This window comes from Perca flavescens, chromosome 13 (genome assembly GCF_004354835.1).
Source record: "Perca flavescens isolate YP-PL-M2 chromosome 13, PFLA_1.0, whole genome shotgun sequence".
Classification (NCBI taxonomy): domain Eukaryota; kingdom Metazoa; phylum Chordata; class Actinopteri; order Perciformes; family Percidae; genus Perca; species Perca flavescens.
Genome location: NC_041343.1, coordinates 13622957 through 13648702, shown reverse-complemented (window position 1 = coordinate 13648702; position 25746 = coordinate 13622957). Strand labels below are relative to the sequence as shown.

The 25746-nt window shown below is 39.8% G+C and overlaps 1 protein-coding gene across 3 annotated transcripts in view; it reads right to left on the bottom strand.

The window, feature by feature from the left end:
- The window catches only part of mink1 (misshapen-like kinase 1), a 32466-nt gene extending 7273 nt beyond the window's left edge, over nt 1-25193 (bottom strand). Inside the window, exons 1-22 of one of the 3 annotated variants that reach the window (XM_028596278.1) lie at nt 23760-25187; nt 18853-18918; nt 18239-18421; nt 18037-18147; nt 17837-17927; nt 17602-17732; nt 17334-17388; nt 15351-15429; nt 14075-14250; nt 13823-13892; nt 13499-13709; nt 10650-10757; nt 9978-10064; nt 7648-7824; nt 7386-7556; nt 6828-6986; nt 6286-6365; nt 6068-6171; nt 5877-5968; nt 5513-5536; nt 4562-4713; nt 4276-4393 (exon numbers count right to left, since the gene is read on the bottom strand). In XM_028596278.1, coding sequence (XP_028452079.1) covers nt 4276-4393; nt 4562-4713; nt 5513-5536; nt 5877-5968; nt 6068-6171; nt 6286-6365; nt 6828-6986; nt 7386-7556; nt 7648-7824; nt 9978-10064; nt 10650-10757; nt 13499-13709; nt 13823-13892; nt 14075-14250; nt 15351-15429; nt 17334-17388; nt 17602-17732; nt 17837-17927; nt 18037-18147; nt 18239-18421; nt 18853-18918; nt 23760-23816 — 2502 coding nt within the window. In that variant the 5' untranslated portion in view covers nt 23817-25187. Of the gene's footprint in view, nt 1-4275; nt 4394-4561; nt 4714-5512; nt 5537-5876; nt 5969-6067; nt 6172-6285; nt 6366-6827; nt 7095-7385; nt 7557-7647; nt 7825-9977; nt 10065-10649; nt 10758-13498; nt 13710-13822; nt 13893-14074; nt 14251-15350; nt 15430-17333; nt 17389-17601; nt 17733-17836; nt 17928-18036; nt 18148-18238; nt 18422-18852; nt 18919-23759 lie in introns of all 3 variants that reach the window. The other 2 variants (XM_028596277.1, XM_028596280.1) reach the window with 2 other exon arrangements.
- Nucleotides 25194-25746: the final 553 nt, after the last annotated feature.

Here is a 25746-nt window from a genome sequence, read left to right as displayed (position 1 = left end):
AACTTGCTTTAAAAAGTCAAGTTCCTGTTCTTAACACTGGGAGAGCCAGCCATTAATGTTTATTTTATGTAATTGATGCACCATGTACATGCAATGGAAAAACAAAAAACACCCTTTGTCTAGAGTTCTCTCCTGCTTTCTGTCACCATCATCTAAATAGTTATCAAACCAGTTCAGCCTTTAGCTGCTGTCAATTAAATTTTATTTATAGAATCAAATCATAACAAGAGTTACAGTGAGGAAAATAAGTATTTGAACACCCTGCTATTTTGCAAGTTCTCCCACTTGGAAATCATGGAGGGGTCTGAAATTGTCATCGTAGGTGCATGTTCACTGTGAGAGACATAATCTAAAAAAAACAAAATCCAGAAATCACAATGTATGATTTTTTTAACTATTTATTTGTATGATACAGCTGCAAATAAGTATTTGAAAACCTGTCTATCAGCTAGAATTCTGACCCTCAAAGACCTGTTAGCCTGCCTTTAAAATGTCCACCTCCACTCCATTTATTATCCTAAATTAGATGCACCTGTTTGAGGTTGTTAGCTGCATAAAGACACCTGTCCACCCCATACAACCAGTAAGAATCCAACTACTAACATGGCCAAGACCAAAGAGCTGTCCAAAGACACTAGAGACAAAATTGTTCACCTCCACAAGGCTGGAAAGGGCTACGGGGAAATTGCCAAGCAGCTTGGTGAAAAAAGGTCCACTGTTGGAGCTATCATTAGAAAATGGAAGAAGCTAAACATGACTGTCAATCTCCCTCGGACTCGTTGCATGGGGCTCCATGCAAGATCTCACCTCGTGGGGTCTCAATGATCCTAAGAAAGGTGAGAAATCAGCCCAGGACTACATGGGAGGAGCTGGTCAATGACCTGAAAAGAGCTGGGACCACCGTTTCCAAGGTTATTGTTGGTAATACACTAAGATGTCATGGTTTGAAATCATGCATGGCACGGAAGGTTCCCCTGCTTAAACCAGCGCATGTCAAGGCCCGTCTTAAATTTGCCAATGACCATTTGGATGATCCAGAGGGAGTAATGGGAGAAAGTCATGTGGTCAGATGAGACCAAAATAGAACTTTTTGGTCATAAAACCGTGTTTGGAGGAAGAAGAATGATGAGTACCATCCCAAGAACACCATCCCTACTGTGAAGCATGGGGGTGGTAGCATCATGCTTTGGGGGTGTTTTTATGCACATGGGAGAGGGCGACTGCACTGTATTAAGGAGAGGATGACCAGGGCCATGTATTGCGAGATTTTGGGGAACAACCTCCTTCCCTCAGTAAGAGCATTGAAGATGGGTCGAGGCTGGGTCTTCCAATATGACAATGACCTGAAGCACACAGCCAGGATAACCAAGGAGTGGCTCTGTAAGAAGCATATCAAGGTTCTGGCGTGGCCTAGCCAGTCTCCAGACCTAAACCCAATAGAGAATCTTTGGAGGGAGCTCAAACTCCGTGTTTCTCAGCGACAGCCCAGAAACCTGACTGATCTAGAGAAGATCTGTGTGGAGGAGTGGGCCAAAATCCCTCCTGCAGTGTGTGCAAACCTGGTGAAAAACTACAGGAAACGTTTGACCTCTGTACTTGCAAACAAAGGCTACTGTACCAAATATTAACATTGATTTTCTCAGGTGTTCGATAACTTATTTGCAGCTGTATCATACAAATAAATAGTTAAAAAGTCATATATTGTGATTTCTGGATTTTTTTTTTTTTAGATTATGTCTCTCACAGTGGACAAGCACCTACAATGACAATTTCAGACCCCTCGATGATTTCTAAGTGGGAGAACTTGCAAAATAGCAGGGTGTTCAAATACTTTTTTTCCTCACTGTATCTCGAGACACTTTACAGATAGAGTAGGTCTAGACCACACTCTATAATTTACAAAGCCCCAACAATTCCAGTGATTTATTAGCAGTGGCAAATGCGACAGTGGCGAGGAAAAACTGTCCACAACCAAAAGTCGTCTTCTGGTTTTGGTTGAACAAGAGTTGGAATGATTTACTGCCACATTATGGAAAAAGGGGAAACAAAAAATATAGTATATTAGTAGAGTATATTTTTGAATGATAATGAGAATCTAAAACACTAGTTTTAAAACTGACGGACTATGAAAAGACTAAAGAAGATCTATCTGCACAGCTTGTAAATCTTAATATTTAACAAAATATGCAAACTGAAAGATCAAGCAAGGGCCATTTATTGCACATTTTCAGTTTTTGCATACTAAATCATATGTGGTAAAATATATATGCCATCTGTACATGGTGTTCTCACAGATATATTTCAAGAAATTCATGAATTTCCTTAAGATAATCTACACCTTCTATTTTGTCTCAGTTAAAACCACCTTTTTCACATACTCAGGGGTAAATGAGAAGAATCTCATTTGCACAGTGGTATGAAATGTGATCTGAAGATGATATAAATTGTCTAGTGGGTGACACATGTAGGGCTGCCACTGTTGATGCAGCTGATTTTCTGTGCTGTCAGTGAGACTCGATTGAAGACTTACTTTAAAAACAGAAATCATATTTACATTATGTAGTAATCGGAATCCTCTGTATGAGGTTTGTCATTTTAGTTATAACTTAAGTTAAAGGTCCAGTGTGTAACGTGTTTAGTTGATCATTATCAAAATCTGTGATGCCCGTTCACAAACTTGTACTTTTTCATGAATATTTACCACCACCATCAATTCCAAGTATTCCTTTCGGCTTGAAATTTTACATTTGCATGAACTGGGGTAGACGCTCCATATTCATGCACCATCTTGAAATACGTTAGCCGGTTAGGATAAGACATACAGGATATATAGTACTGCTCCACCTTTCGCTGTCACATGATAAACTCACAGGTGCTGCTAATGCTGCTAATGGGTATCGTAGCTAACATGGAGGACCACACGTATTCAAAATCCAAATTTTAGGAACAGGGGTCTTCTTCTTCGCCCAGAAAAAGAAAAAAAAGATATTGAAAAGAGCAAGAGACCGGCTTTTTGAAGCGTGAAGGCTACCGTAGCTGTAATAGGTACTTTGAACTGCGTGGTGCGAGAGAGTTGATTGCGATATATAATCTCAACGCTAGATGGGACAAATTCCTACACATTGGACCTTTAAGTTAATGACTCCAAATCTTTCCCTGACATTCAGTTGTGTCACTGTAGCTTGGCACAAATATTTGACGCTTATTGCATATTAAAATGCATAAACACACAAAACTATTGCACTTCAGTGAAGGGGACACTTCCCACATTCAGCCCATCAGGAGCCACCTGCAAGATGTGTGCTGTCTTTCACTGAATCATATTGCTGTCTCTCCAAAAATCTCAAAGATCTTTGCCAACCTAACACAGGGTGGCTTTGGGCATATACACAATAAAAAACTAAACAAAAAAACATATTCAGTTGCAGCATTATTGACGCACAGTTACTGATCCACTGTAAAGGTGTATTAACTGGCTCGCAATTCGCAGTTCTCATGGTCAACTTTGTGCTGATCCTGTGAGCCTCCCAGCAGCACTACTTTTTCCAAAAACTCTCAAAAATTACCAACAACAGATGTGCAATATTGAAGCTGATAGCAAACAAGTGCTTTTATTACAGTGGTGCAAAGCATTAAATCTACAAAAGGTGCTCTTCAGTTAGAGCTAGGTGATATGGAAAAAATCTAATATCACGATATTTTTGACCAAATACATCAATGTCGATATTGCGGCGAAATTGTAGGGTTGACTATTGACTATTGGTGCTTTCACAAAATATTAACACAATGAGAGATTTGATAAATAATCACCAATAATGTGGATACAATGATTAAGTGGGTAAAGGCAAATAACAGAACAGCTAGAACAGTCTGGTAAGTTCAGAAAATTACATCACTCTACTGTAATGTAGCCTTTAAAACCAGGAAACACTTGTCATCACAATATCCAAAATTTAAGTCGATATCTAGCCTCATATATTGATGTTGATATAATATTGATATATTGCCCAGCCCTATCTTCAGTGAAACCAGACGATCATGTTTTGGGCATCTTCATTATTCCTATTATTATCAAACTTCATTAAAGATACATGGAAAATGGCTCCACATAATATTCTTCATTTGGTCATTTAAGTGTGGAAAAAAAAAAAAACCAAAGAACAAAGTGGACCCGGTGCTCCTGTCAGGCAGCTTTGGGTCTTTGATGTGTACTGTGTTGATTTTCCATCAAGTCCCAATGCATTTTAAGCATCATTAGGTACACAGATGACTTACCCTCTGCACCAGCATGGTCTGATCGCCATATCCCCCAGCTTGCTCTCCCTCTCCCCCCTCGCCTTCGTCTTCATGAACCACCATGGTGTTGACTGAATCAGTGTCTGCGTCCCTGTGACTGAAATCAATAGAGGAATAGAAGTCAATGATGACATAAGACCTTAAGCTTGATAATGGGAAAGAGTGAAAAGAGACAGTTTTATAGTAAGTATTGACTACTTGATGCAAAAGTAAATTTGACAAATAAAAACAATTAATGCTCTCTATTTGTAGTTGTTAGTGTAACCGATCTGTGGGGCTTTCTTCCTCCTCTGCTCCTTCGCCACTCTCACTCTCCTCGCTACTCTCGCTGCTTTCCGAAGAGGAGGAGTAATCATTGGCCTTGACTGGGGGCCTTGGCTGCTCCTCAGCACGCTCCTTGGCAAAGAGGCCATGGTCCTGCACACACATACACCACCATTTACTTTAAGAATGTTTTAAACATAATCTCAACTATCAAAGACAGTAATGCAACAGTAATATATACAATGTGAATATTAAAGACAACCCAACACAAGTGAAGGTGAGCATTCATCAGAAGGAGAGTTGGGGGGATTGATACAGCATAGTGTCACAACATTTTCCGTGGCAATACTGATACACAGACACCAGGTATCAATCTATTATCATATACAGTATGTGTTGGTCAGTTTGCCTGCTTGACAAACCCATTTGGCAGCAATAAAACTGAAGTGAGATGAAGAAACAGAGTAATTTATCTTTTTAGATAACAGATCTAAGACGTTTCCTTTTGGGGACATCATTTTAAATATATCTCAGAATATTGCATTATCTTTAAAATTGCCATAATATGGTGTATATATAATTGTGACATAAGTATTGTGATGATATTGTATCGTAAGGTCTCTGGTGAATCCCACCCTTAGAAAGAGTCCAAATGTAAGTCATGACTCAAAACTGTCAATACTCTCAGAATTCAGAGCCTGTCAGCTGGTGACATTTTGGGATGATTCTGGGGCATAGTAGCAAGGCCTGAGTGTAGGATGTCCACATAGTAACAGAAAAATGTTTAGAGTGGAATTTCATTCAAAGACAAAACATGATTTACCCAATTAATAAAAAAGAGTGTGGAGCATGCAATTCATTCTTTACAAACATGTACTACAGTCATTGAATGCAGATGCAAACTCATGCATGAACACATTGCATAACACACAAAAGACACAGTGATACTAACCTCCCCTATAGCTCTCTTGTAACTCTGCACAAGTTCAGGTAAAGTCAACAAACCGGGTTAGAGAAGAGGAGAAACATGAAGGGAAACAGCAACAGCGTAGCACATGTACAGGAAAGGTATGTGAGGAGAAAACTTTGAGTTAGTATAACCATTTGTCCGTTTACAGAACAGGTGTGTTTGAGATTGAACAGAGCATATGTACATTACGTTAGTGCTTTTTATTTTACAATACAATATGTGTTGCATGCAATCTTACAGTAAAGTTAAAACTAGTTTAACCTTACAGTAAGGTTAAAACTAGTTTTATAAGTAGGGGATAGTGGAGAGAAAACCGATGCAATGCCTGTTTGAAAGAACCACTTACAGCAGGGCGCCCAGGGCGGGAGGAGGTGCGAGACTCCCCTGGCTTATGACGACTATCATGGGAGAGAATGGGTGAATCCATTTTGGAGGAACCTGCACATAACAATGTTGTAGAGTGTGAAATCTGTCTGAAATCAGACTTAATGCAAAGACAGCCTGCAGAGAAATAGCATTGGGGAGGCAGGGACTCACTGAGGATGCGATGCCTCTCTAGAGAGCCAGTCTGGGGCAGATTGGATATGATGCTCATACAGTCTCCTCTCTCCCAGCGATCATTGCGGCTGAGATCTGGATTGCTGCCATGAGGATACATTGAGGATACAAATCAGTTATCTGAAGTCTATCTACCACCATTGAGCAGGCACTAATTTAAGGAAATATCTGATAAATCATTTGACTGTCCTCAGTACCTGGCCCGTACTGGATGCCTTATGCCAGAGTTCAGGTTGGTGTTGAGAGCTGTGGCAATAGACGCTGTCCTCTGGGGAATCTGAGGACAGAAACATCATAGTCTTACATAACCAGTATTTTAACAAAACCGTAGCTAAGAAAGTGATTAAACATCATCATGTTTAATCACAACTTTTTTTTTTATAACTCTTTCACCACCCTTAATAAAGAACAGTAATTTCCTAAAAAGATTGGCCCTTCGTCAGGTAGCCCAATCAACCCTTATTGCACATTTTAAAATTACATAAACCACATTTAAAAAGGTATTCACATAAAGCTCATCCTCAACTGGTTAAGAGTTTTCCTGAGATGTAAACAGTGAGTACAGGGTGGGATTTCAACCACCACCAAAGGCAGGTCAAACAGTGGATGGAAAAACTGTTAGATCCACCAGCTACTATACTGTGTAAGGTGAACAGAGTTTTTATTTCCTAAAAGTTCACAGTTTGGGAACTTACTGCTGAGTCATAACCAGCCACTAGATCTCGCCACTAGACCTCACCTTGGGTGGGAGTTCCACATCTGGCAGGCGGATCCAGGGGCCGCGATCCTCTCCGATTTGGTGTGCCAGTGGTGCCGGGGTTTCAGAAGTGGGGTCAGAGTTTTGACGCACCAGCTCTCTAGAGTGGATGGGGCGGGGCGTGGGGGTAAGGGAGGGATCCTGGGTGGGGAATGCAGACATGGTCTTAGTGGGCTGGTCACAGAGGGACTGGGAACGAGGGACAGGGGCAGCATAAGGCTTCAATGGAACCAAGTGAGCCATCTGGAACTGCAGAGGACAGGAGCAGCAGCAGCACACCAGGAGGGAGGAGCAGCAGAGCGGAAGGAAGAGTGCACAAGACGGCAGGCCAAGGTGGAGAAGGAGATTTGTTTAACATGTAGTGATCACAGATGTGTGGAGATGGAAAGGAGGGAAAAGGAGAAAAAGAAGGAGTAAATAAGGTTGAACAGGGTAAAGCAGCTAAAGAATTAGGGCCAGAAAAGCATAATCAGTTGTATCTTGCATTGTTTTTCTAGGAGGTTTTGATCAACTTAATTTTAAACATTTGAAAACACCCACCTTTCCCTGCCCCCCTTGGGGTTCAACAGGCCTCTGCATTGGTGGGGTCTGAGCAGACTGGGCCCCTCCTGATTGGCTGATTGAGTCAGAGCGCAACTGGATGGCAGTGTCAGAGACAGTGGTGCAGATTTTGGGTGAGCCCTGTCTGTTGAGCTTACTTCGCTCCTCCACCTAAAAATAAGGATGGCAGGGAAAGAAGGATGGCAGTGTACAGTAGTTTGACTGTGGTGTGTAATGCTTCTAAAGTAGGTAAGATTGCTACCTCACGGGCCCAGGTAGGTTTGTTGTTGGGCTCCAGGTTTTTGTTATAGTGGTAGAGCTGGGGCTTCTTTTCTTGCTGCTGTTGTTGCAAAGACACCAGGTAAGCATGCTCCTGCTGCAGCTGCCTCTGCAGTCGCTCTGACTGACGCTGTTCCTCCAGCTGCTTGCGCTTATACTCCTGAGCAAAAAACACACTGCAGTCAAGCAGACGGATTTCATCCACTGAGAAAAATGCCTATTTTGGGCAGACTTTATCGTCTCAAAGTGTGTACTCCTTTTCAGTACAGCAGTCAATTACAAACCCACATCAAAAGAATATCGATTGTGTCTTTAGCTTAACCTTTTTGTGCTGTATATTAAACAGTGTAAATATGTAAAAGTGACTCCGTTGACTTATTGGTTTTTCATTGGGAGTTGTAGGCACAGGTCTCACGGCCTTTTGATGGTCACCACGTTCATAAGAAAACAAGAAATAACAGAAAAAGACAAAGAGAAAAGAGACTGTGGATGCAAACAAACCACTGTGGTGTTCATCCACAGTGAGAAAACCCAGCCTGGCACCTGGTGAGAATGCCTCACCCAGGTGCTTCCCTGTGTGGGAGGAGACTTTTGAGTAGCTTGAGGACACAAAGGAGGGATTACAGTACAGCGCTCAGAAGGACCTTAGGTAAGTTCCTGTGGAAAAGGACATCTAGGCTGCTCTTCCTACCCTGTTGCCACCCTGACACAGATATACAGTGACTGTGCAACATGGATATATATATATTTTCTTTTTAAGGAGGAATCGTCCACACCTCCAAAAACTGTTTTGATTCTCATTTTGTTTGCAATGCATTTCAGATCATAGAATGCTGATATTCCTTTCTGAAGGATAATATAGTGGACGGCTTAATAAAACAAAAGACAATCATTATATAAAAGACAATTACATATCTAATGGTAGCCTAAATGTCTAGAAATGTACTAACTCCCAACTAAGAATAGCATGAGAAAAGGTCAGAATATAGATTTAGAGAACCTTTGATTAAGCAATGAATTATGTCTGACTTCACAGTTCCTGCAGCTGCCCATCAAAGCTGTTCCTCTATTTGTGCCTTCTGTATTATTTAATTCGATTTTTTGAACCGATTTAGTTCTTTTTGATTCACATTTTCCTGTTCCAATCTTTATTACATTTAATGAAAGGCATGACGGGGAGGCCATTACTGCGAACCAGCTGCAGGAAATGTTAAATTGGCATTTTCACAGTTGATTAAAAAACAGGAAAGGAATGGGATTCATTACAGGTACTTTTGTAATGACTGTGTACTGGAAAACATTTTTTTTTTTTTTGGGCCAGTGTATGTCACGTGATCCTACATTTGCCAACTGTGGCCACTATGCCAGAATTGCCTGCAGTTTGACAGCAAATGTTCCTGGGTGTGTGCTGCCCTTGAACATGGCACTGAACCCTAAAAACTACTTCAGGGCCACTATCCTGTGGCTGACCCTGTGCTCTGGTCCCTATGAAGATATGCATATACACAGGAATTAAGTGTATGTGTGACCTAGGAATGATATGTAAAAAAAACAGGAACAAAGAGCTACCACTACAGCTCAATCCAAATGACAGCAACTCCTATGCTCCACAGGAGCTACCAAAAACAAAGATGTCAGGAGTGTGGCAAGTCTTCTCTTCATTGTAAGCAAGATACACTTGTACTAATAAACTGCCCAATACATCTGCCCTCAAAATCTAGGTCAGTGCATGCCTTTTTAAGATATGCAGTAGTTTGGAAGCAACATCCATACTCTGCAACATGTAGCATGTCTACCTCAAGGTGCTGCACATCTAGAACAGAAAACTGCTCATTTTATTACAATTAAAAATAGAGCTAGGAGAATACTGATTATAAAAAGTATTCAGCTGTCTTTTACTCCACCTGAAAGCATCAGCCCCAAACACAAGCAGACACTGCAGTGTTTGTTTTGGCAAAACACTGCAACACTGTTCTTTCTTGTCCGAATCGAGGGCAGAGAACAGAGTGTCATATGCTTTACAAATTATAAAGCCCCCTGAGGCAATGTTGTGATTTGTGATATTGGGCTATGAAAAAAATAAAATTGACCTGACAAAAACAGAAACAAGCCATATTGTTGTGAGGGCACACTCAATATTTTTCAGTGCCGATCAATAACTTTTTTAGTTTTAGTTTATTAAAAAATGTATTAATCGGCACTAAAAAATAAATAATAAAATAAATCTCCTTTACTGATGAGGTATTGTAACCAAAAGGATATGGAAACCTCTGCAGTCAAAGCAAGAAATGATAAGTAGTGAGGATTAGTTACCATAAGCAGTGCTTGCTCCTGAAGCAACTGCTGCTGGAGGATTTCTAATTGCCGCTGCTCTTCTTCTAACTTATGTCTGATAAACTCCTGAGGAAAGGTAAGGAGGCAGGAAGGACAGGCATTAAGGTGGGAAAAGAGAAAGGAAAGTTTTATGGGGGAGGGGTAGAAGATAGAGGCAACAGTTATGTAACGTAATTCCAACATACAACAAACTGTGCCAACACTTAATTTTAACATGCACCGTCCCCGTTTAGAAGTTGTAAGACACACATAAAAGTTACCATTACAAGATAACATCACTGTTTAGCACTACATAGAGAATGTGATAAATTACTAGATTAGGAATAATTCAAATATTTAGCAGTACATTGTGATTGTTGTAAGCTACCATACTAACATAAAATCAGTATTTGGCACTACAGGATGTTGATGCTATGATGCCAGACTCTTGTGTTACTGACAGTAGACTGGAAACAGAGCACAAGAGATGCAGAGAGCTCACCCACAAAAAACTCATCTCTGAATAAATACACTAATTTAGACCCTTGCTGCTATGGCAACCTACTCATGGAATTTCACCACCAGAGCAACTTGCACAGTGTTGCTGGTGGACACACCCACACTTCACACTGATTGGCTGATTGCAGCCCCACATCTCCTGCGGTTGGTTACCTGCTCCCTCTCAGCCAACCTTCTATCTTCCTCCCGTCTCATATCGTCAAGTCTCCGATGGGGACCTTTTTCTTGCTGCCTCACCATCTCTCGCTCTTTCCTCTGTTGCTGGGAGAGAAGGGTGACAGGAATAGGAGAAATGAGCAGAGAGGCTATGTTTGCACAGGGGAATTTATAATGGATGGCCTGCCTATAAGCAAACCCTCCCTTTTTTTGTGCAAAGAGCTTGAAAAAAAAAATAAATAAATAAAGGGAGCATGAATGCAGGGCAGAGAACAGAGGATGTGAGACACACACACACACACACACACACACACACACACACACACACACACACACACACACACACACACACACACACACACACACACACACACACACACACACACACACACACACACACACACACACACACACACACACACACACACACACCACTTTTGGCAGGGAGCAGTCTTTATCTGCTTTTTTAAAAAGGGACATTAAAACAACAAGGTTTGTTATTTGTGGTGAAATGACACAAAGCTCTTGTCCAATCAATTGTTACTGGCACTTTACAGTTGAACAGATGAGCCAGAGAAGATAGAGGGGGAGGTGGTGGTATAATAGGGGAGTTCAATCTTACTGCATTAAAAATACTTTACCGATACATTAATTTTAATTAGCAATAGCAATAGCGGTGTAATAAAGTGTGCCTTCTTCAAATCCCACACTCCTCACACATTTACAGCTGCTGGCACTTTGTCAGCCCACCAATAAGCCAAGTTACATAGGTCTTTCAAAATCTTCAGCAACGTACAAAACCTTTACTTCAATAATGTCTAAACGTGTTTTTATGTTTTTATGCATGTTGTTATGTCAACTGCTACAACTTCCAACTAATACTTGTACTGTGCAAACATTTTAATCAGCAAAGTCAGTAGGAATCTGTATTGTTCCATATAGTGGTGTGCAAACACTGTTAACAGCATGTACAAAACTGCAGTTAGTAAAAGATTGTTTTAGATAGAAACTTTGTGTGTAAAAGGTAATACAATAAAATATAAAAAGGAAAAGCTGATTATATTTCACTAGTGATCCAGATACGGGATGGCCAACATGTGATTATTATAGGTTTCTGCATGTACTTTTTAACTGTGACTGTAATGCAGTTTTTATGTAATTTCTTGGTTACACTGGGTTTTTCTTTTAGCTTCACTACAGCTAGCTTGTTATCTAGCCTGAGTAAATTATTTAACCTTGCAGCCATAAAAAAATATAGATTGTAAATAAAAATAAATAGCATGTATATAGTTTCTATGTATTATATAGGTCAAATTAACACCGGCAGATTAAAGGTCTTAGTGTAGCGAAAGTCTGAATCTTGAGCCACTTATGGAACTCACCAATTCCCCATACTTCTTATAGGTGAAATTATCTTTTCACAGTTTCCATGCATTTTACAAACTTTATAGTCACAAAACAGCTCACTCCAGGCTACAAAATCATCTCACTTGGGGCCAATGTTTGCAGAATAAATAATTCATACTTGTGTTGCAAGGAGCTGGACTTCAAACAGTCTCACTGACTCTATTCCCCACTGTTTACCTATTTATTCAACTATAAATGTTAGTGAACAACGCATTGAAAAGGTACTGCTGTAACCAGAGCTTTTGTTCAGTCCAACTAGTTATGGAGGCTTTGTGCAAAGGCCTTATTTCCAAATTTAAATATCTAAACTATTCAAACATTGTTATGCTTACATGTTGTATTTTATTACTTATGTTCATAGATAGCTATACATTCAGTATATAACATAACAAAAGTTTAGTAGGCCGATAATAAAAGGCAGATCATAACTGCTGTGCACTTATGACTAAAGCAAGAAATGGCAAACCAAACAAGATCAGACACATCACATACAAGGAAAGCTCACATTTCCATTTCTTGGTACAGCTTTGAATTCAAATGTTCTGCCTGTTGCATAATGCATTAGTATCATAAACCTCTGGTAAATGTGGAGGATTCTAATCAATTACAAAATCAAGCCGTGGAACTGTGTGCAACGGTGGAAATAGGGTCAAAGACACCATTTTCTATCCCTGACTAAATTTGATACCTTTGTATTTCATAAATGCATTAGCATGAATCAACACCAGACAAGAAAAAGGCAGACCATGATAAAAAGCTTCAAGTTAGATGTGAACATTTGGGGTTCGTATCTGACATTATGAATGCGTGCATCTAAACTACAGACACCAATGAATGTGTTTTCCTTTTCTAAAGTAGGGAGAGTTGATACTCAACCTACATAGTAACTAGGTCCCTAAAACACACCTACTTTTTGTAAATAGAGTATCAATACCTCTCTATTCACAGTTCACTTTTTAATCCTTTCTTGTGATAGACTTTTCTTTACCACTGCTGAGTTTATGCAGTTTTTAATTTTGTAGGTACCACACCCCATATTTCAGCATTGGGCACAGTATTGCAATAATCTGGGACAATGTTGGAATGTCAAGTGTTGTATTAAAAACTTAGTTACGATACAGAAATGAAAAATATCTTAGATTTCCTTAAAGGAGTAGTTAGACATTTTGGGATGAACACTTATTTGCTTTCTTGCCAAGGTTGTATGAAAAAATTGATACCAGTCTCATGTCTGTGTGAAAGTCTGTATGAAGGTAGAGCCAGGAATAAATTAGCTTAGCTTAGCATAAAGACTGGACTGCTTCCCTGCTTCATATTTAGCAGACAGATAGGAGAGTAGTATCATTCCTCTCATCCAACTCTTGGACAGAAAGCTAATTAGTGTATTTCTCATAATGTTGACCAATTCTGTTAAAAAAAAGGTAGAAATTGATTATTACCTCTTCAAGTCGGCGACGCTGTTCCTTCTGCTCTTCAATGCGTTTCTGTCGGTCATGCAACAGTTGCCTCTTGTGTTCCTCAGGGTCCCTACGCTGAGCAGCCAGTTGGGCCTGCTGTCTCTTGTGAGCCTCCGAGCGCTCTTTGTTCTCCTGCTGCAGACGCTGGAAGTCCCGCCTCAGGGTGGACTCACCGGGCACATTGAGGATTGAACTGATATCCAAAATTGAAGATATGAGGGAGAGGATTTTGGAGGACAATCATTCGCATAAAGAACACAAGTCATGGATTCATACTCAGGGACAGGGAATATACATTGCTATTACCTTGACTCTCGGTCATCTCCACGATTTTCATCCTCTTCATCACTACCACTGTACTCATACTCTGTTTCTTCTATAAGAACAAAATAGCATAAAGAGAAGTGAAATACTGTATAAAAAAAACAAAAACATTGTGGCATAGTAGCCTACAGTATACTTCAGTTAATCAATGTCCATAAACGGTACTCTGGGTTACACCCACTCAAGGTACTCTGGGTTACACCCACTCAGGCTCTTTCCATCTCATTTGCTTACCTTTCTCTCCCCTTTTCTTGCGCGTACGGTCAATATGGTCTTTGAGCTGAATTCGGACCTGGCGCTCAGTGGGCTGGTCCCTGATGAAGGAGTGCTTGAGAAGCTGCTCTGTGGATGGTCGGCTGGTATATGTCTTCACGAGACAGCCCTCTATAAAGTCAATGTATTTCTTGGACCTGGGAGGAATGGGGAGGTTAAAGGACGATAAACTAGTGAGGGAGAGTGGGAGGGCGGGGAGGCATGGAACAGTTGGCAGCTTGGCTGTTTTTGCTCAGAAGAGAGATTCAAGTGGGACAAGTTCTGTCTTTAGCCCCTTTAACACGTCCAGTATTTTCTGGGTGTGTTTGATATTTCTAGGAATCTTCCTTTCTTACATAAGTGTGAACTAAAGTCCCCAAGGTTCACAGTTTATACATGCAGTCTTGTGTGACACTGAAAGAAATCCCAACATTGTGCACTGACCCATTTCATTCTGCAGTGTCTTTACAAAAGATATTTGATTGACAGGGGGCTCACTTTCTCTGAAACTGCAACTAAAATGTGTGTACAACATGATCACTGTAAAAACAAAACAATGCAATGCTCTACAATAACCATGCAATGGATACTACCTGTATGAGGTTGATAATGTTCAAACATGGTAGTCGTTAAATTCTTGAAACTTATGTTTTTGTATTTGCATTATTGTTCATCTGGGTCACACAATATTGACTGACAGCTTCTTTAGGACTGGAATTATAAAAACATTGTGAAAGAAACATCGCATTCTGAATGCAGTGGGACAATAAACTCTACCAAGTGGGTCCATTAACGAGCAGCAGGAAGAGTAATAGGAGCAAATAAAAACGGGGTAGGAGAAAGAATATGGCAAATTAGTTTAGCTTCAGATTCTCGTTTTGCTCACAATCATATTTGTCTCAATAATTGGACAAAGTACATACAATCTGAGTGAGACAGCTACCCAATGTGTCTTTCCCAATCGAGGGACAAATGCAATCAAAGTAACCTAAGGCTGCTTTGAGAAATCTGATTTTCTTGTAATTTTGCATCACTTCTTGTACAAGCAGCATTCTTTCCAATCAGTGCTGTTCTCGTTAAGTGTGTTAATATGCACTTAACCTGGTTATTGTTGCTCTGCAATAACCTGCTTTCCTAAACATCAAGTAAACAGAGCTTTTAAGGTTGTAACGCACATTTTACATCATATGAAGGGAGCCTGCTAAGTGTCTAGGATATGAGATACATAAATAACACAGCAGGATGGTTGATAACTCACCATTTTTTTGATTTAAGTTTTGGAGGGGGATTCCTGGGAATCAGGAAGAGGGCTCTCATCGGGTGCATGTCACACAAGGCTACAGAAATAAAAGGACATGGTTAGAGTTGTTAGGTATTATTAAATCCTCCTACCCATGCTGAGAGCTATGGTAAAAAGAAGGAAAAAAGGAACATTAGAATACAATTTATGTTAGACAGAGTCACATACTCCCACACCTGGTATTTTGTAAATAATACTAGCCACCATTAAACATATTCTTTGTATCCTCAAACATGGCTACAGCTGCTGTTATCCAATCTTTACTGGTGCCTCCGGCTTATTGTTACATTGAATTTAAGAGCAAGGACTGTGAGTCATTGTGTTCCCAGCGTAGGTAGGTAGCTAAACCTGACTGGTTAACTTTACAGTTTCACAGTAAACAGGCTTTTATATTCTTCTGGACAGAAATTTCAGCATTTTAAGGGCCAAATTAAAACAGAAGTATCACAGCTATACCGATACTATAATGTATGCTTCATATAACATTCATGTTTTACATGTATTATACATAGTAATTATGTTTAAGCAAAATCTGTATCTATTCAGTAGACTTGCATTGTTTATTTTCATTTAAAAAGGAATGGATCACCCACTGACAGGATGTTGGCAGTTCAGCAAAACATAACGTAATACATTCATAAATGTCTTTAAAAAAGAGAAATTAATTAATTAATAAAACTGTCTTCCATTATTTTCTGTTAATCATCTATTATTCATTCAAAAAGCCATACTAATGAAAAACTCTAATAACAAGGGATATTGCAACTATATTAGTGGAAACATGCTTCAGTACTGAGATTGATAGAGTGAGTAAGTACACACACACTGCATAATTTACAATGGTACATCAACGCCAACTTGACAGTTGGCCTGCATGCCTTATGTCATTCACATAACCACAACATGGTCTGCAGGAGCTCTGTAGCCTTCATCAGTAATGTGAAAACTGTTTTTAAGTGCCTGTGGTACAAATTTATTTTGACTAAAGAAAACTGGACTCCACCAGACATGTTTGATGAATATAAAGACATCCTCCTTGGAATAATGATTTGTATCTGATGTTTTTTTCACACAAACAAGTTCAATTACATCTACACCCTCTTCCTCATCTAAAAATCAACAGCATATTAAAAAAGGTTTAACAACTCGACAAGACGTCTCCTACTTTACTGAAAAGTGTATGTGCACCGGAGGCTTTAAGTTCCCACTTTATATATTATTTTATAAATCATTTTATTCAATAGAGCTCAGTTCGTCCGCAACTCAACAATTAGCCGCAAGTGGCTCTAAACACACATTCTGTAACAATGCAGAGCTCATAAAACAGTAGCCCCATATTGCACGTTTTCTAAGTCTACTTTAGTGTCCAATGCAATACTAAGTAAACCAATAAGAAAGAAGTGTAATAGTTGCATAATAACAACCACCAATTGGTCAAATGTAGCAGTATACATAGCACGATAAGTTACTCCGGTTGAGCCAATGTTTAACATGGAGTTGTTAGCACAGATGCGATTCATTTTACAAACAATTAAGCTGCTACTCTTAAGTGGGATTTTCTTTGCTTCTTTGTCAGGTTTGACACCAAATCTCCAGGCAAACAGATCTCCCTGCTAAGCAGACCAGAGAGATCTGTGCAATCAGCCTCCACAGGCCAACTGCCAGCTCCAGACTACACTACTTTGATTACAGTGAGTCAGCTGTCCATCTGAACGCACAGACAACAAGGCTACATATGCAAGAAAGACTCATTCATGAGGTCAGACAATGAGGACTTATCTGTTGCGGAGTACTTGTAATATTTATTACTTATGTTGTTGAGATTTTATTATACGTTTACTGTTCATTTTATTGTTTAAATTATTACATGTTCGAAATGAACTAAACTAGGTACAACAAAATGCATGATTCAACAGGTAAAATAAAAGTGTATGCACTTACGAGGAGCTCCCTCTGCCATCTCAATGGCTGTGATCCCCAAGGACCAGATATCACTCTGCAAAATACACAGGGCACCCGGTCAGTCTATACAGTGCACACACACACACACACACACACACACACACACACACACACACACACACACACACACACACACACACACACACACACACACACACACACACACACACACACACACACACACACACACACACACACACACACACACACACACACACACACACACACACACACACACACACGTTACCCTGTAGTCATAGGTGGAGTCAGGGTTCTCGTCACAGGCAATAACCTCAGGTGCCATCCAATAAGGTGTTCCGATGAAGGTGTTCCTACGCCCAACAGTCCTGTCCAACTGAGCACTCACACCAAAATCAACTGAAGGTGGACAAAGGAATCAGAGGAGGAAAGGATGTGAGATGATGAGCATATACCTACTTTTGCAATATATCAAAAGTACAACTTTCATGCGCTCAACGTACCAAGTTTGACCTCTGCATTCTCCGTTAGCAGCACGTTCTGGCCCTTGATGTCTCTGTGGATAACTTTATGGGCGTGGAGGTGAGAAAGGCCCTGCACAGGGATAAAAAAATAAAAATAAAAAAAAAAGGTTCAAAATTGGTCAGTAAGGAGTGACCTGTTCTGCAGACTTGTTTTGACTGGTGCGACTGGGATTCCTCACCCTTAGGATCTCTCTGCAGATGTAAGCGATCCAGTCCTCCTTCAGAGAGCTGCCTTTAGTGTTTTTCACCAGGTCGGTCACCGATCCCGCCCCACAGAACTCCATCACCAGCTACATACAGACACATGGAAACTTAGTGGGCACAATCACTGAGGCATACTGCTATGAAACCATCAGACCAAGGGTACAAGGGTAGACAGACCCAAAGTTGGTCATCATGTCCTGGTGGACTCTTCTTGACAAAGGCACCGTAGTATGTGGCTATGTTGCGGTGGTGGCTGTATTTCTTCAGCATGTTGATTTCCGCTTTGATCTCCTCTTCTTCCTCCTCTGTAACATCCATCACCTTGATGGCAGCCAGCTGGCCTGTCTTCACATGACGGCCCTGAAAAGTTGGATCATTGTTAAAAGTTGTCAGTAAAAATGAACCAGGGACTCCATGTTACTGAAACTCTTGAATTTTGCCCATTAAGTGTGGTTAATTGCTTCAGCACACCATTTCACTGTTCTTATTTTACATTTACTTCTCCAGAGTCTCTTATCTTTCAGTCACAGCCACTTTAAACTATTCAGACAGCTGAAAAAAGTACTGACATAGCAGGAGACATAATGTGCTGTAATTTGAGAAATTAATGCACAGAACACTTAACAAAGAGTGGGCACTAGAGTGGTATTTGTAGCCAGTTTAATAGCAACTCATCACACAAGTGAATACTTAATGTGTTGAATGCTTCAATCTCCCAAAAAAAAAAAAAAAAAAAAAAAAAAAAAAAAAGTCCTAAATCATTCAGATATAACATAGGGATCATGTCTCACCTTGTATACCTGACCATACGTCCCATTGCCGACCACCTCAACCAGCTCAAAGATTCCTGCTGGATCCTATTGGAGACACGGGTAGATTCAAACGTCATACAACACGCAGACAGAGCAGGGTCAGATACAATATACAAGACGCTCCAAATGCATTTCAAATAAATAAACTGCAATTAGTTTTAGTTTTAATTTTGGAGCAATTTTAAAAAGACTACACTCAGGCACATCTTTTCTAAGTGAGGGATGTTTGCTTTGTTCTTCTTTGAATCCTCCACATCTACACTTCAATGCCTACACTAAGTGGAGGTCGTATTTCATGTTGTCACCCTTAAATACTAAAATCCTAGTTACTGATGCAATCTGGCTTCAGTTATGTTGGCACAAAGGCTGAATTAAAACAAGTCTAAATACAAAACACTGTTGGGGGCACAAAATAAAACCAGGCTTTCATAATTGTACAAGCATTTTTTCCTGTCATTTTAATTTTGTGCCTTAACAGAACAGTACTTATATCTCACAAAAATGACAAACGGTTGCATTTAGAATTGTCTTTCTGTGCAACAGAGGCTACATCCCCTAAAGTGAGCATAGATCTATAGACTCATTCTGTCACATAAACACACAAACAAAAGCACAGGGGCCTCTGTAGAATAGAAACCATACATACAAACAACCCAAATGGCTTCTACTGTGTACACTAAAGCAATTTAAATCCAATATTACCATTTCATATTTCCACACAAATCATCTGAACTCAATTTTCCTAGCCACCCACCCACTCACCCACACACATTCACTGCCCACCCACAAGACTTAACATGGAGGAAACAGACAAGTAGATTGACTAAATATTGATACTAGATTGGATACAAAGATGGACATGACATCCGTCCTTTTCCCGATTTCTTCATTTTAAGTTTCAATGCACTGAACACATATTTCACTGACACTAATAATGAGTAGGTTACTTTGACTTAATTATGCAACCCCCTCCCACCAAGAGACAATCATCTCATGCAATTTCAATATGGCTTTAAGAAGATGTGTGGGTGGTTAGATTGCTGCTTTGGGTTTAGAATGTACAGCATGACCTATCCTGCTTTTATCCATTTCCTATGATGGGTGTTAGGGGGAAACATTCCTTTGAGACAGGAAACATTTATGAGAAAAAATAGCATCTATTAATTACTTATGAAAGATTTGTAAGTAAAAATTTGAAATGACAACACATTTGATCCAAATGCACATAGCTCATATGATGACATAAATATACTGGCCATATTTTGAAGCATGTTATGACACAAAAGAGGAGGAACTGTGACGTAGAGTAGCCGGCAAGAGAATGATGGTATGGAAGAGAATAATGTAATGATAGAGTGGGCGGCAAGGCAGAGGCGGTAGCATCACCCACGTCCAGCGCCGAGAGTGGGATGAGAGGAACGAAGTGGTAGAAGGGGAAGGGTACAGTTATGTTCGAGAAATAGCACCACCATCACACACAGTCAAACAAATTGTTGGCAAGGATTACAAAAAAAAGGCAAGGAAACAATAGGGTAACTGTAGGCGAGATCTAGTCAGCCTGCTTAAATCATAAAAATGGCAGCTCTGGTAGTTCCTGTGGATAGCTTGTTGTTGCATTGATGTGTAAACTCAATGTATTAGAAAACCTGAGGGAACAATGCAATGAATTTTCCCTAATATCTACCTCAGTTCAATGGGGTATAAACGCTAAAAGACACTGGTAAAAGCCCATGGGGGAGATGACCATACATTTCCTGCAGGGTTGTCAGCTTAGCTGACAGAGGAAGTCTTTTAAAAAAAGCCTGGCCTGCCTGTGGTTACACAGCTGCAGCAATAGTCAAAATCCCACTCAAACTCTTTTCCCTGAATATCATTAGAGAACAGATTTCTAGTTATCAGGCGTTTTTAAATGGCTTCCTAAATAGGAAATACTCAAAAATTCAACATACTAATCCCAACAGCATGTCAGTTTCTCAGCAACCACACACCATTTCCACATGACAGTTAAGGATGAACAGGATTTTATTTTTTTATTTTTTTTTTAAATTAACAAAAACTGCCATTGTTGGATTATGCTACCATTATGGGCCTGGTGCCCGTAAACACTTTGTGGGCTACATAACATCCATCCAAAGTTAGAGAATATCCACAAACTTTGTGGTGGTCATCGAACTATAACGACCTCATCCACATTGTCACAATTATTTAAATATTGAGCCATATGGCACTGACAATCTTTTAGAGCCCATCACTTCTGTAGCCTACTCTGAAACAACAGACTCCCAGAACGCATTTTTCTCGACTCACGTTTAATATCCGTTCAATGTGTAACTTTTACTGGTGTTTACAATAAAACTTTTGAGCTTTTCTATGGTCATATTACAGCATTCGTTTGATCTCACACTTATGTAAGGTTTTTTAAATACCAAGCATAGCAAGCATGGACTTTTTCCAATGCAACAACAAAGAAATCACAAGACTAAATGTCCAGAGGGCTGGTATTCCTTGTTATTCAGCATCCAATATCTCATCACACTATCAAAGTTTATTTTTTAATGTTGTTTAAAACTGAAAATAACCATAGAAGCCACCTGTTTTGATGCTAAATAAATGAACAACAAAACAGGTGAAATTCAGCAGACATTTTTGTTGGAGAATAACCGTTACTTTTTACTGTCTTAGTTCTAAAAGTGTAACTTATGCCACCTGTAATCAAAATAATTATGCAGGTGGCTTGACTTTATCCAGTGCTATGGACATTGGAACAAAGTTTTACAGCACAAATGCTTTGTTGTTGCCTGTGTACAGTGGACTGTCGTGTAATGCTGGAGTCCTCCTGTACTCTGTAGCAAATCTCTAGATAAATGCTGTGATTGAACCACTTGCACTTTGGAGATGTTTGAGCTATTATATGTCGCATGTGGATGCACAAGGACGCACATGCATGCACGTGAACACGGATGACGTGCTACACAGTCCTGCCAATGGTTTCACACTATTCCACTAATCAACAGGTGGCAGTAACAGCCAAGATATGCTGCAATGCGCCAACAAAGGCACAGAAGAAGACGTCTGCTAGCTAGTAAACAATGCAAGATTTAAAATATTCAAAAATAAAAAGAATCATCTCAACAGTAACTTCCCTTTCCAACAATAACAACAACTGAATGTTCAGCGCCCCAACCAATAAGCATTTTCAAGCATTACTTCAATTTACTACCATACCAGGCCCAATTTGTGGCCTTCAGAAAGTCACTTTGTGCCAAAACACTCTAAACAATATACTTGAGACTAATAATCAAATTCCTGATGAAGTGATTGTACCTCTATTCAAAATGAGAAAATAAACTCAGATGGGCAATCTTCTCATATTGCCATTTTATACAGATTTATTATAAAGAGCTGGGTCAATTCTAACAATGTGCTGGGATTTCAAAAAAAAAAAAATGATTCTCAGGCTAAGGAAAGAAGATAAACTACCCCTGATCTCCTAAGCCCCATAAATCTGTGAAAGCTACACTGAAGTGCTGCAGAGTTTCCTGATATTTTCAGAGGGCAAAGGGAACCCTGTAAATGGACTTATCCTCTTGGATAGTTTTTGAATAGCTTGTATGTTTTGCTATGTTTTAATTTTAAATTTTTGGTGATGCTGATTTTTTTTTTCATGTAGTTACACATCAAGCTGAAAGTCAGTGTTTACACTAGCGTTTGAATGATGTCACAAGCACATTCTGAGTAACCTTTGCTCATTTAAACTCTAGACAGAGATTAAAAATGCCACCTAATATAAAAGTTACTATGGTTCGGTTTAAAACATGTACCTAAGTAGGGAGATGGGGCTGTAACCTATTTTTTCAAAAAAGCAGTGGCTAAATGCATACAATACTTTTTTATAATGTTAATAAAGGTCTGTCTTAAGAGGATTTACTGCTGCAACATAATTATTAAATTTTGATACTGTCCACTGAAATGGAGAGATGAATCAAAAGGCAGTGCCAACACTTAATTTAATTCTTAATTCTGCAACTGTACCCTTGGAAAGAAGATTTGTCATCAAATGGGAATAGTAGTGACTAGGTTTTTTTTTTTATTTGACTTACTTTCTTGTCTGGCAAAGGGGTTCTAATGTTAGGAGAAGATCAAAAAAGCCAGGTTGATTTTTAAGACTGGAGGCCTTCAAGGTAGACCACTTTAAATACCAGGGAAATAAGTCCAGGACTTTATTGTTCCATCCCTGACAAAGTCTGATACAGTATGGTGTATTCTATAAATATATCTATGTCAAGATTACCACATCTAAAATTCAACAAGAGTATGGTTAGAAGATTTGCCATTCAATTTGGGATTACTGACGGTCAGGCCCCCATATGAAAAAAAAACATTTTAACAAAAAGCAATCATTTAAACAAGAAATTGTGTTTGTTGTTGTTTGTGCATTGCAATCTCAAGAGTTTATAATTGGTAGTTGAAAATATATATATATATTTTAACAGCAAAACAACTACATGACAATCGCAGTGTTTCAGGTGTTGTTTGTCATAGCCCAGGAGACAAAGGCAGCAACATGTTTTGTTTTTTATTAAAACACACTAATCACGACAAGTGGTCAAGGATAGAAAATTCGCTTCTTTATTGGGTGGAGAAATCAGAAAATATCTTTGATGGGAATCTGTGATACTAAAACAGCACAGCTGTCCATAGCAATAACGTTACAGGGCCAAGGGATATTTATTCCACCTTTACTTTGTTGCGTGGGTGTTGAATGGTCGTGCTTGTGTCAGAGGCAAACTGACACTTCAGTTCATATGACATAACATCTAATAAGTCCGTCTGCTATAATTTTACATTCAAGTGCAGCACACGTATTTTATAATAACAATACTCACCCTCAGAGCTGCGAGGTCTATGTCATCCAGGCTTCGTGTGGGGGCGTTTTCAGACATAGCTGGCGAAACTTAGAACCTTAGCTAACAAGTTAGCCAGCTATTTGACAAGAGGTACTTGGGGAAAATGTTAAGTGGCTGCTAAAGCGATCTTGCAAGGACTTCTCTAGAGATTAAATATAGCAAACGGGCTGTCCAATATGCTGAAACTGTTGCGGAACAGCACGGTAACGTTAGCACTTAGATTAGCAAACACATCGCAGATTGAGCTGCCACACAGACGCACCCAGCTGACTAGCTCACGTCAACTCTGGCCGAGAGCTGTAATGTTATTCGCAGTTGTTTTACTGAATGCCGTTTACAGTATCTGATCAAAACACATTCAACTTAAGAGATTTCAACAAACTGTTAACGTCACCGTTAGCCGGCCATCGGTACCGTTCTAACAACTGGCAGGTTTTCAATGCGATGCACCTCCACTGTTGTTGAACACCTTGCTGCATTCATTTTAACGAGACCCCGCGTCTCTGCTGCTGTACAACATTCAGCTAATGTTATCGGTGATAAAAATGTTGCGTGTCGCGGAGGAAAACTACTACATAGGTATGGTGTGCCACTGAAACATTCCTTGTTACGCTGTTAAAGTAGAAAATAACATTTACGGCTTAGCAACGCAATGGTTGTTTTTAAGGAGAACGCAACGTCTGATGTGATGGCGTCCGGGTCCGTCCGCACCGCACCAGAACCGACTGTCAATACAGAGGTCCTCCAAGAATATTAAGAAAAGTGCGGAAAATGAAAATAATGGCCTCGTTTGAAAATACGATTATTTGCGAGTGCAGTTGTCAAACTTGTTAACGTCTTAAAATATTCCTCAATTTCGACCAGAGCGCACGTTCATCCGTATACCGAGTCAGGTGCGTGCGATTAATCCAATGTAGCTAAACTGGTCGGCTAAATAGTCTTTTCCAGAATAAACTTTCCTTCTTCGTCCATTTTCTGTGTTGATAGTCGCGCCTAGCACTGCCAACCTTCCGGGGAAAGCACAGACAGACAGACAGGCAGGCAGGCACTATTTTCTCGACAGCCACCGTAATACTTGTAAACTGGGGCCCTCGACTCTTACGCGTTGCTTCCCTTCTCCAGCGTCCAAATTGTATGACTTTGTAGTTGTAGTCCAACACTACAGACACGGTGCAGCTTCAAACAGCGGCTATCAGACAAACTTGTTATTTCGCCATGTTTTGCTTCCCGAGTCCTCCCTCCCACTCTTAGCCTTGTTGTAGTCTTGCGGAGTTGTACAGACGATTGGCTGCACATAACACTCCTCAAGTGTTTTCTCCTCTTGGAAAGCTACGGTGCTTCATCAGGGACAAATTACCTGGAAAATTACAGTGGACCTCAACCTACGCAACTGCCTCTGTCGGCAGAGCCGAGCTCGTCCTCTCAACTCTGCAGGGACGGGCACAGGTATTTGGAGGGGCTATTGCTCTAGCGAATGTCTTAAAACTTTTTTTTTCTCATTTTGTCAAGTGTTTTAAAATTAAACAATTGTTATTGCTGTGTGCAAGATCTATTCTTCTCCTTATCACACTATAAAGGTATGTGCAAGCTCAGCAGAGACTTTGAAGATGGAGCTGTCTCCAAATTAAACATTAATATAATTCTGAATAAGTTAATGTACATTAAATTAAGAACACTATTGTGCACAGCATCTACCTTTCTCCTTATCACACTTTTACTGACATGGCTCTTTTATAGTAACTCTAATGTATTAGAGATGTAGCTTAGCTGTCTGATTTGTTGCGTGATGCCCCACATGCTCTTCCTCACTCTCTGGTCTGGAGCCTTGTGGTAGGGCCTCATCTTGAATAGAATGATTAGAATCAGAATTACGTAAGGTATACAGTATACTGTATTTTGTATGTTTTAGCAAAAAACGCACTAAGACAACTGAACACTATAGTGCAGCCAGTTCGCCACCTTACTT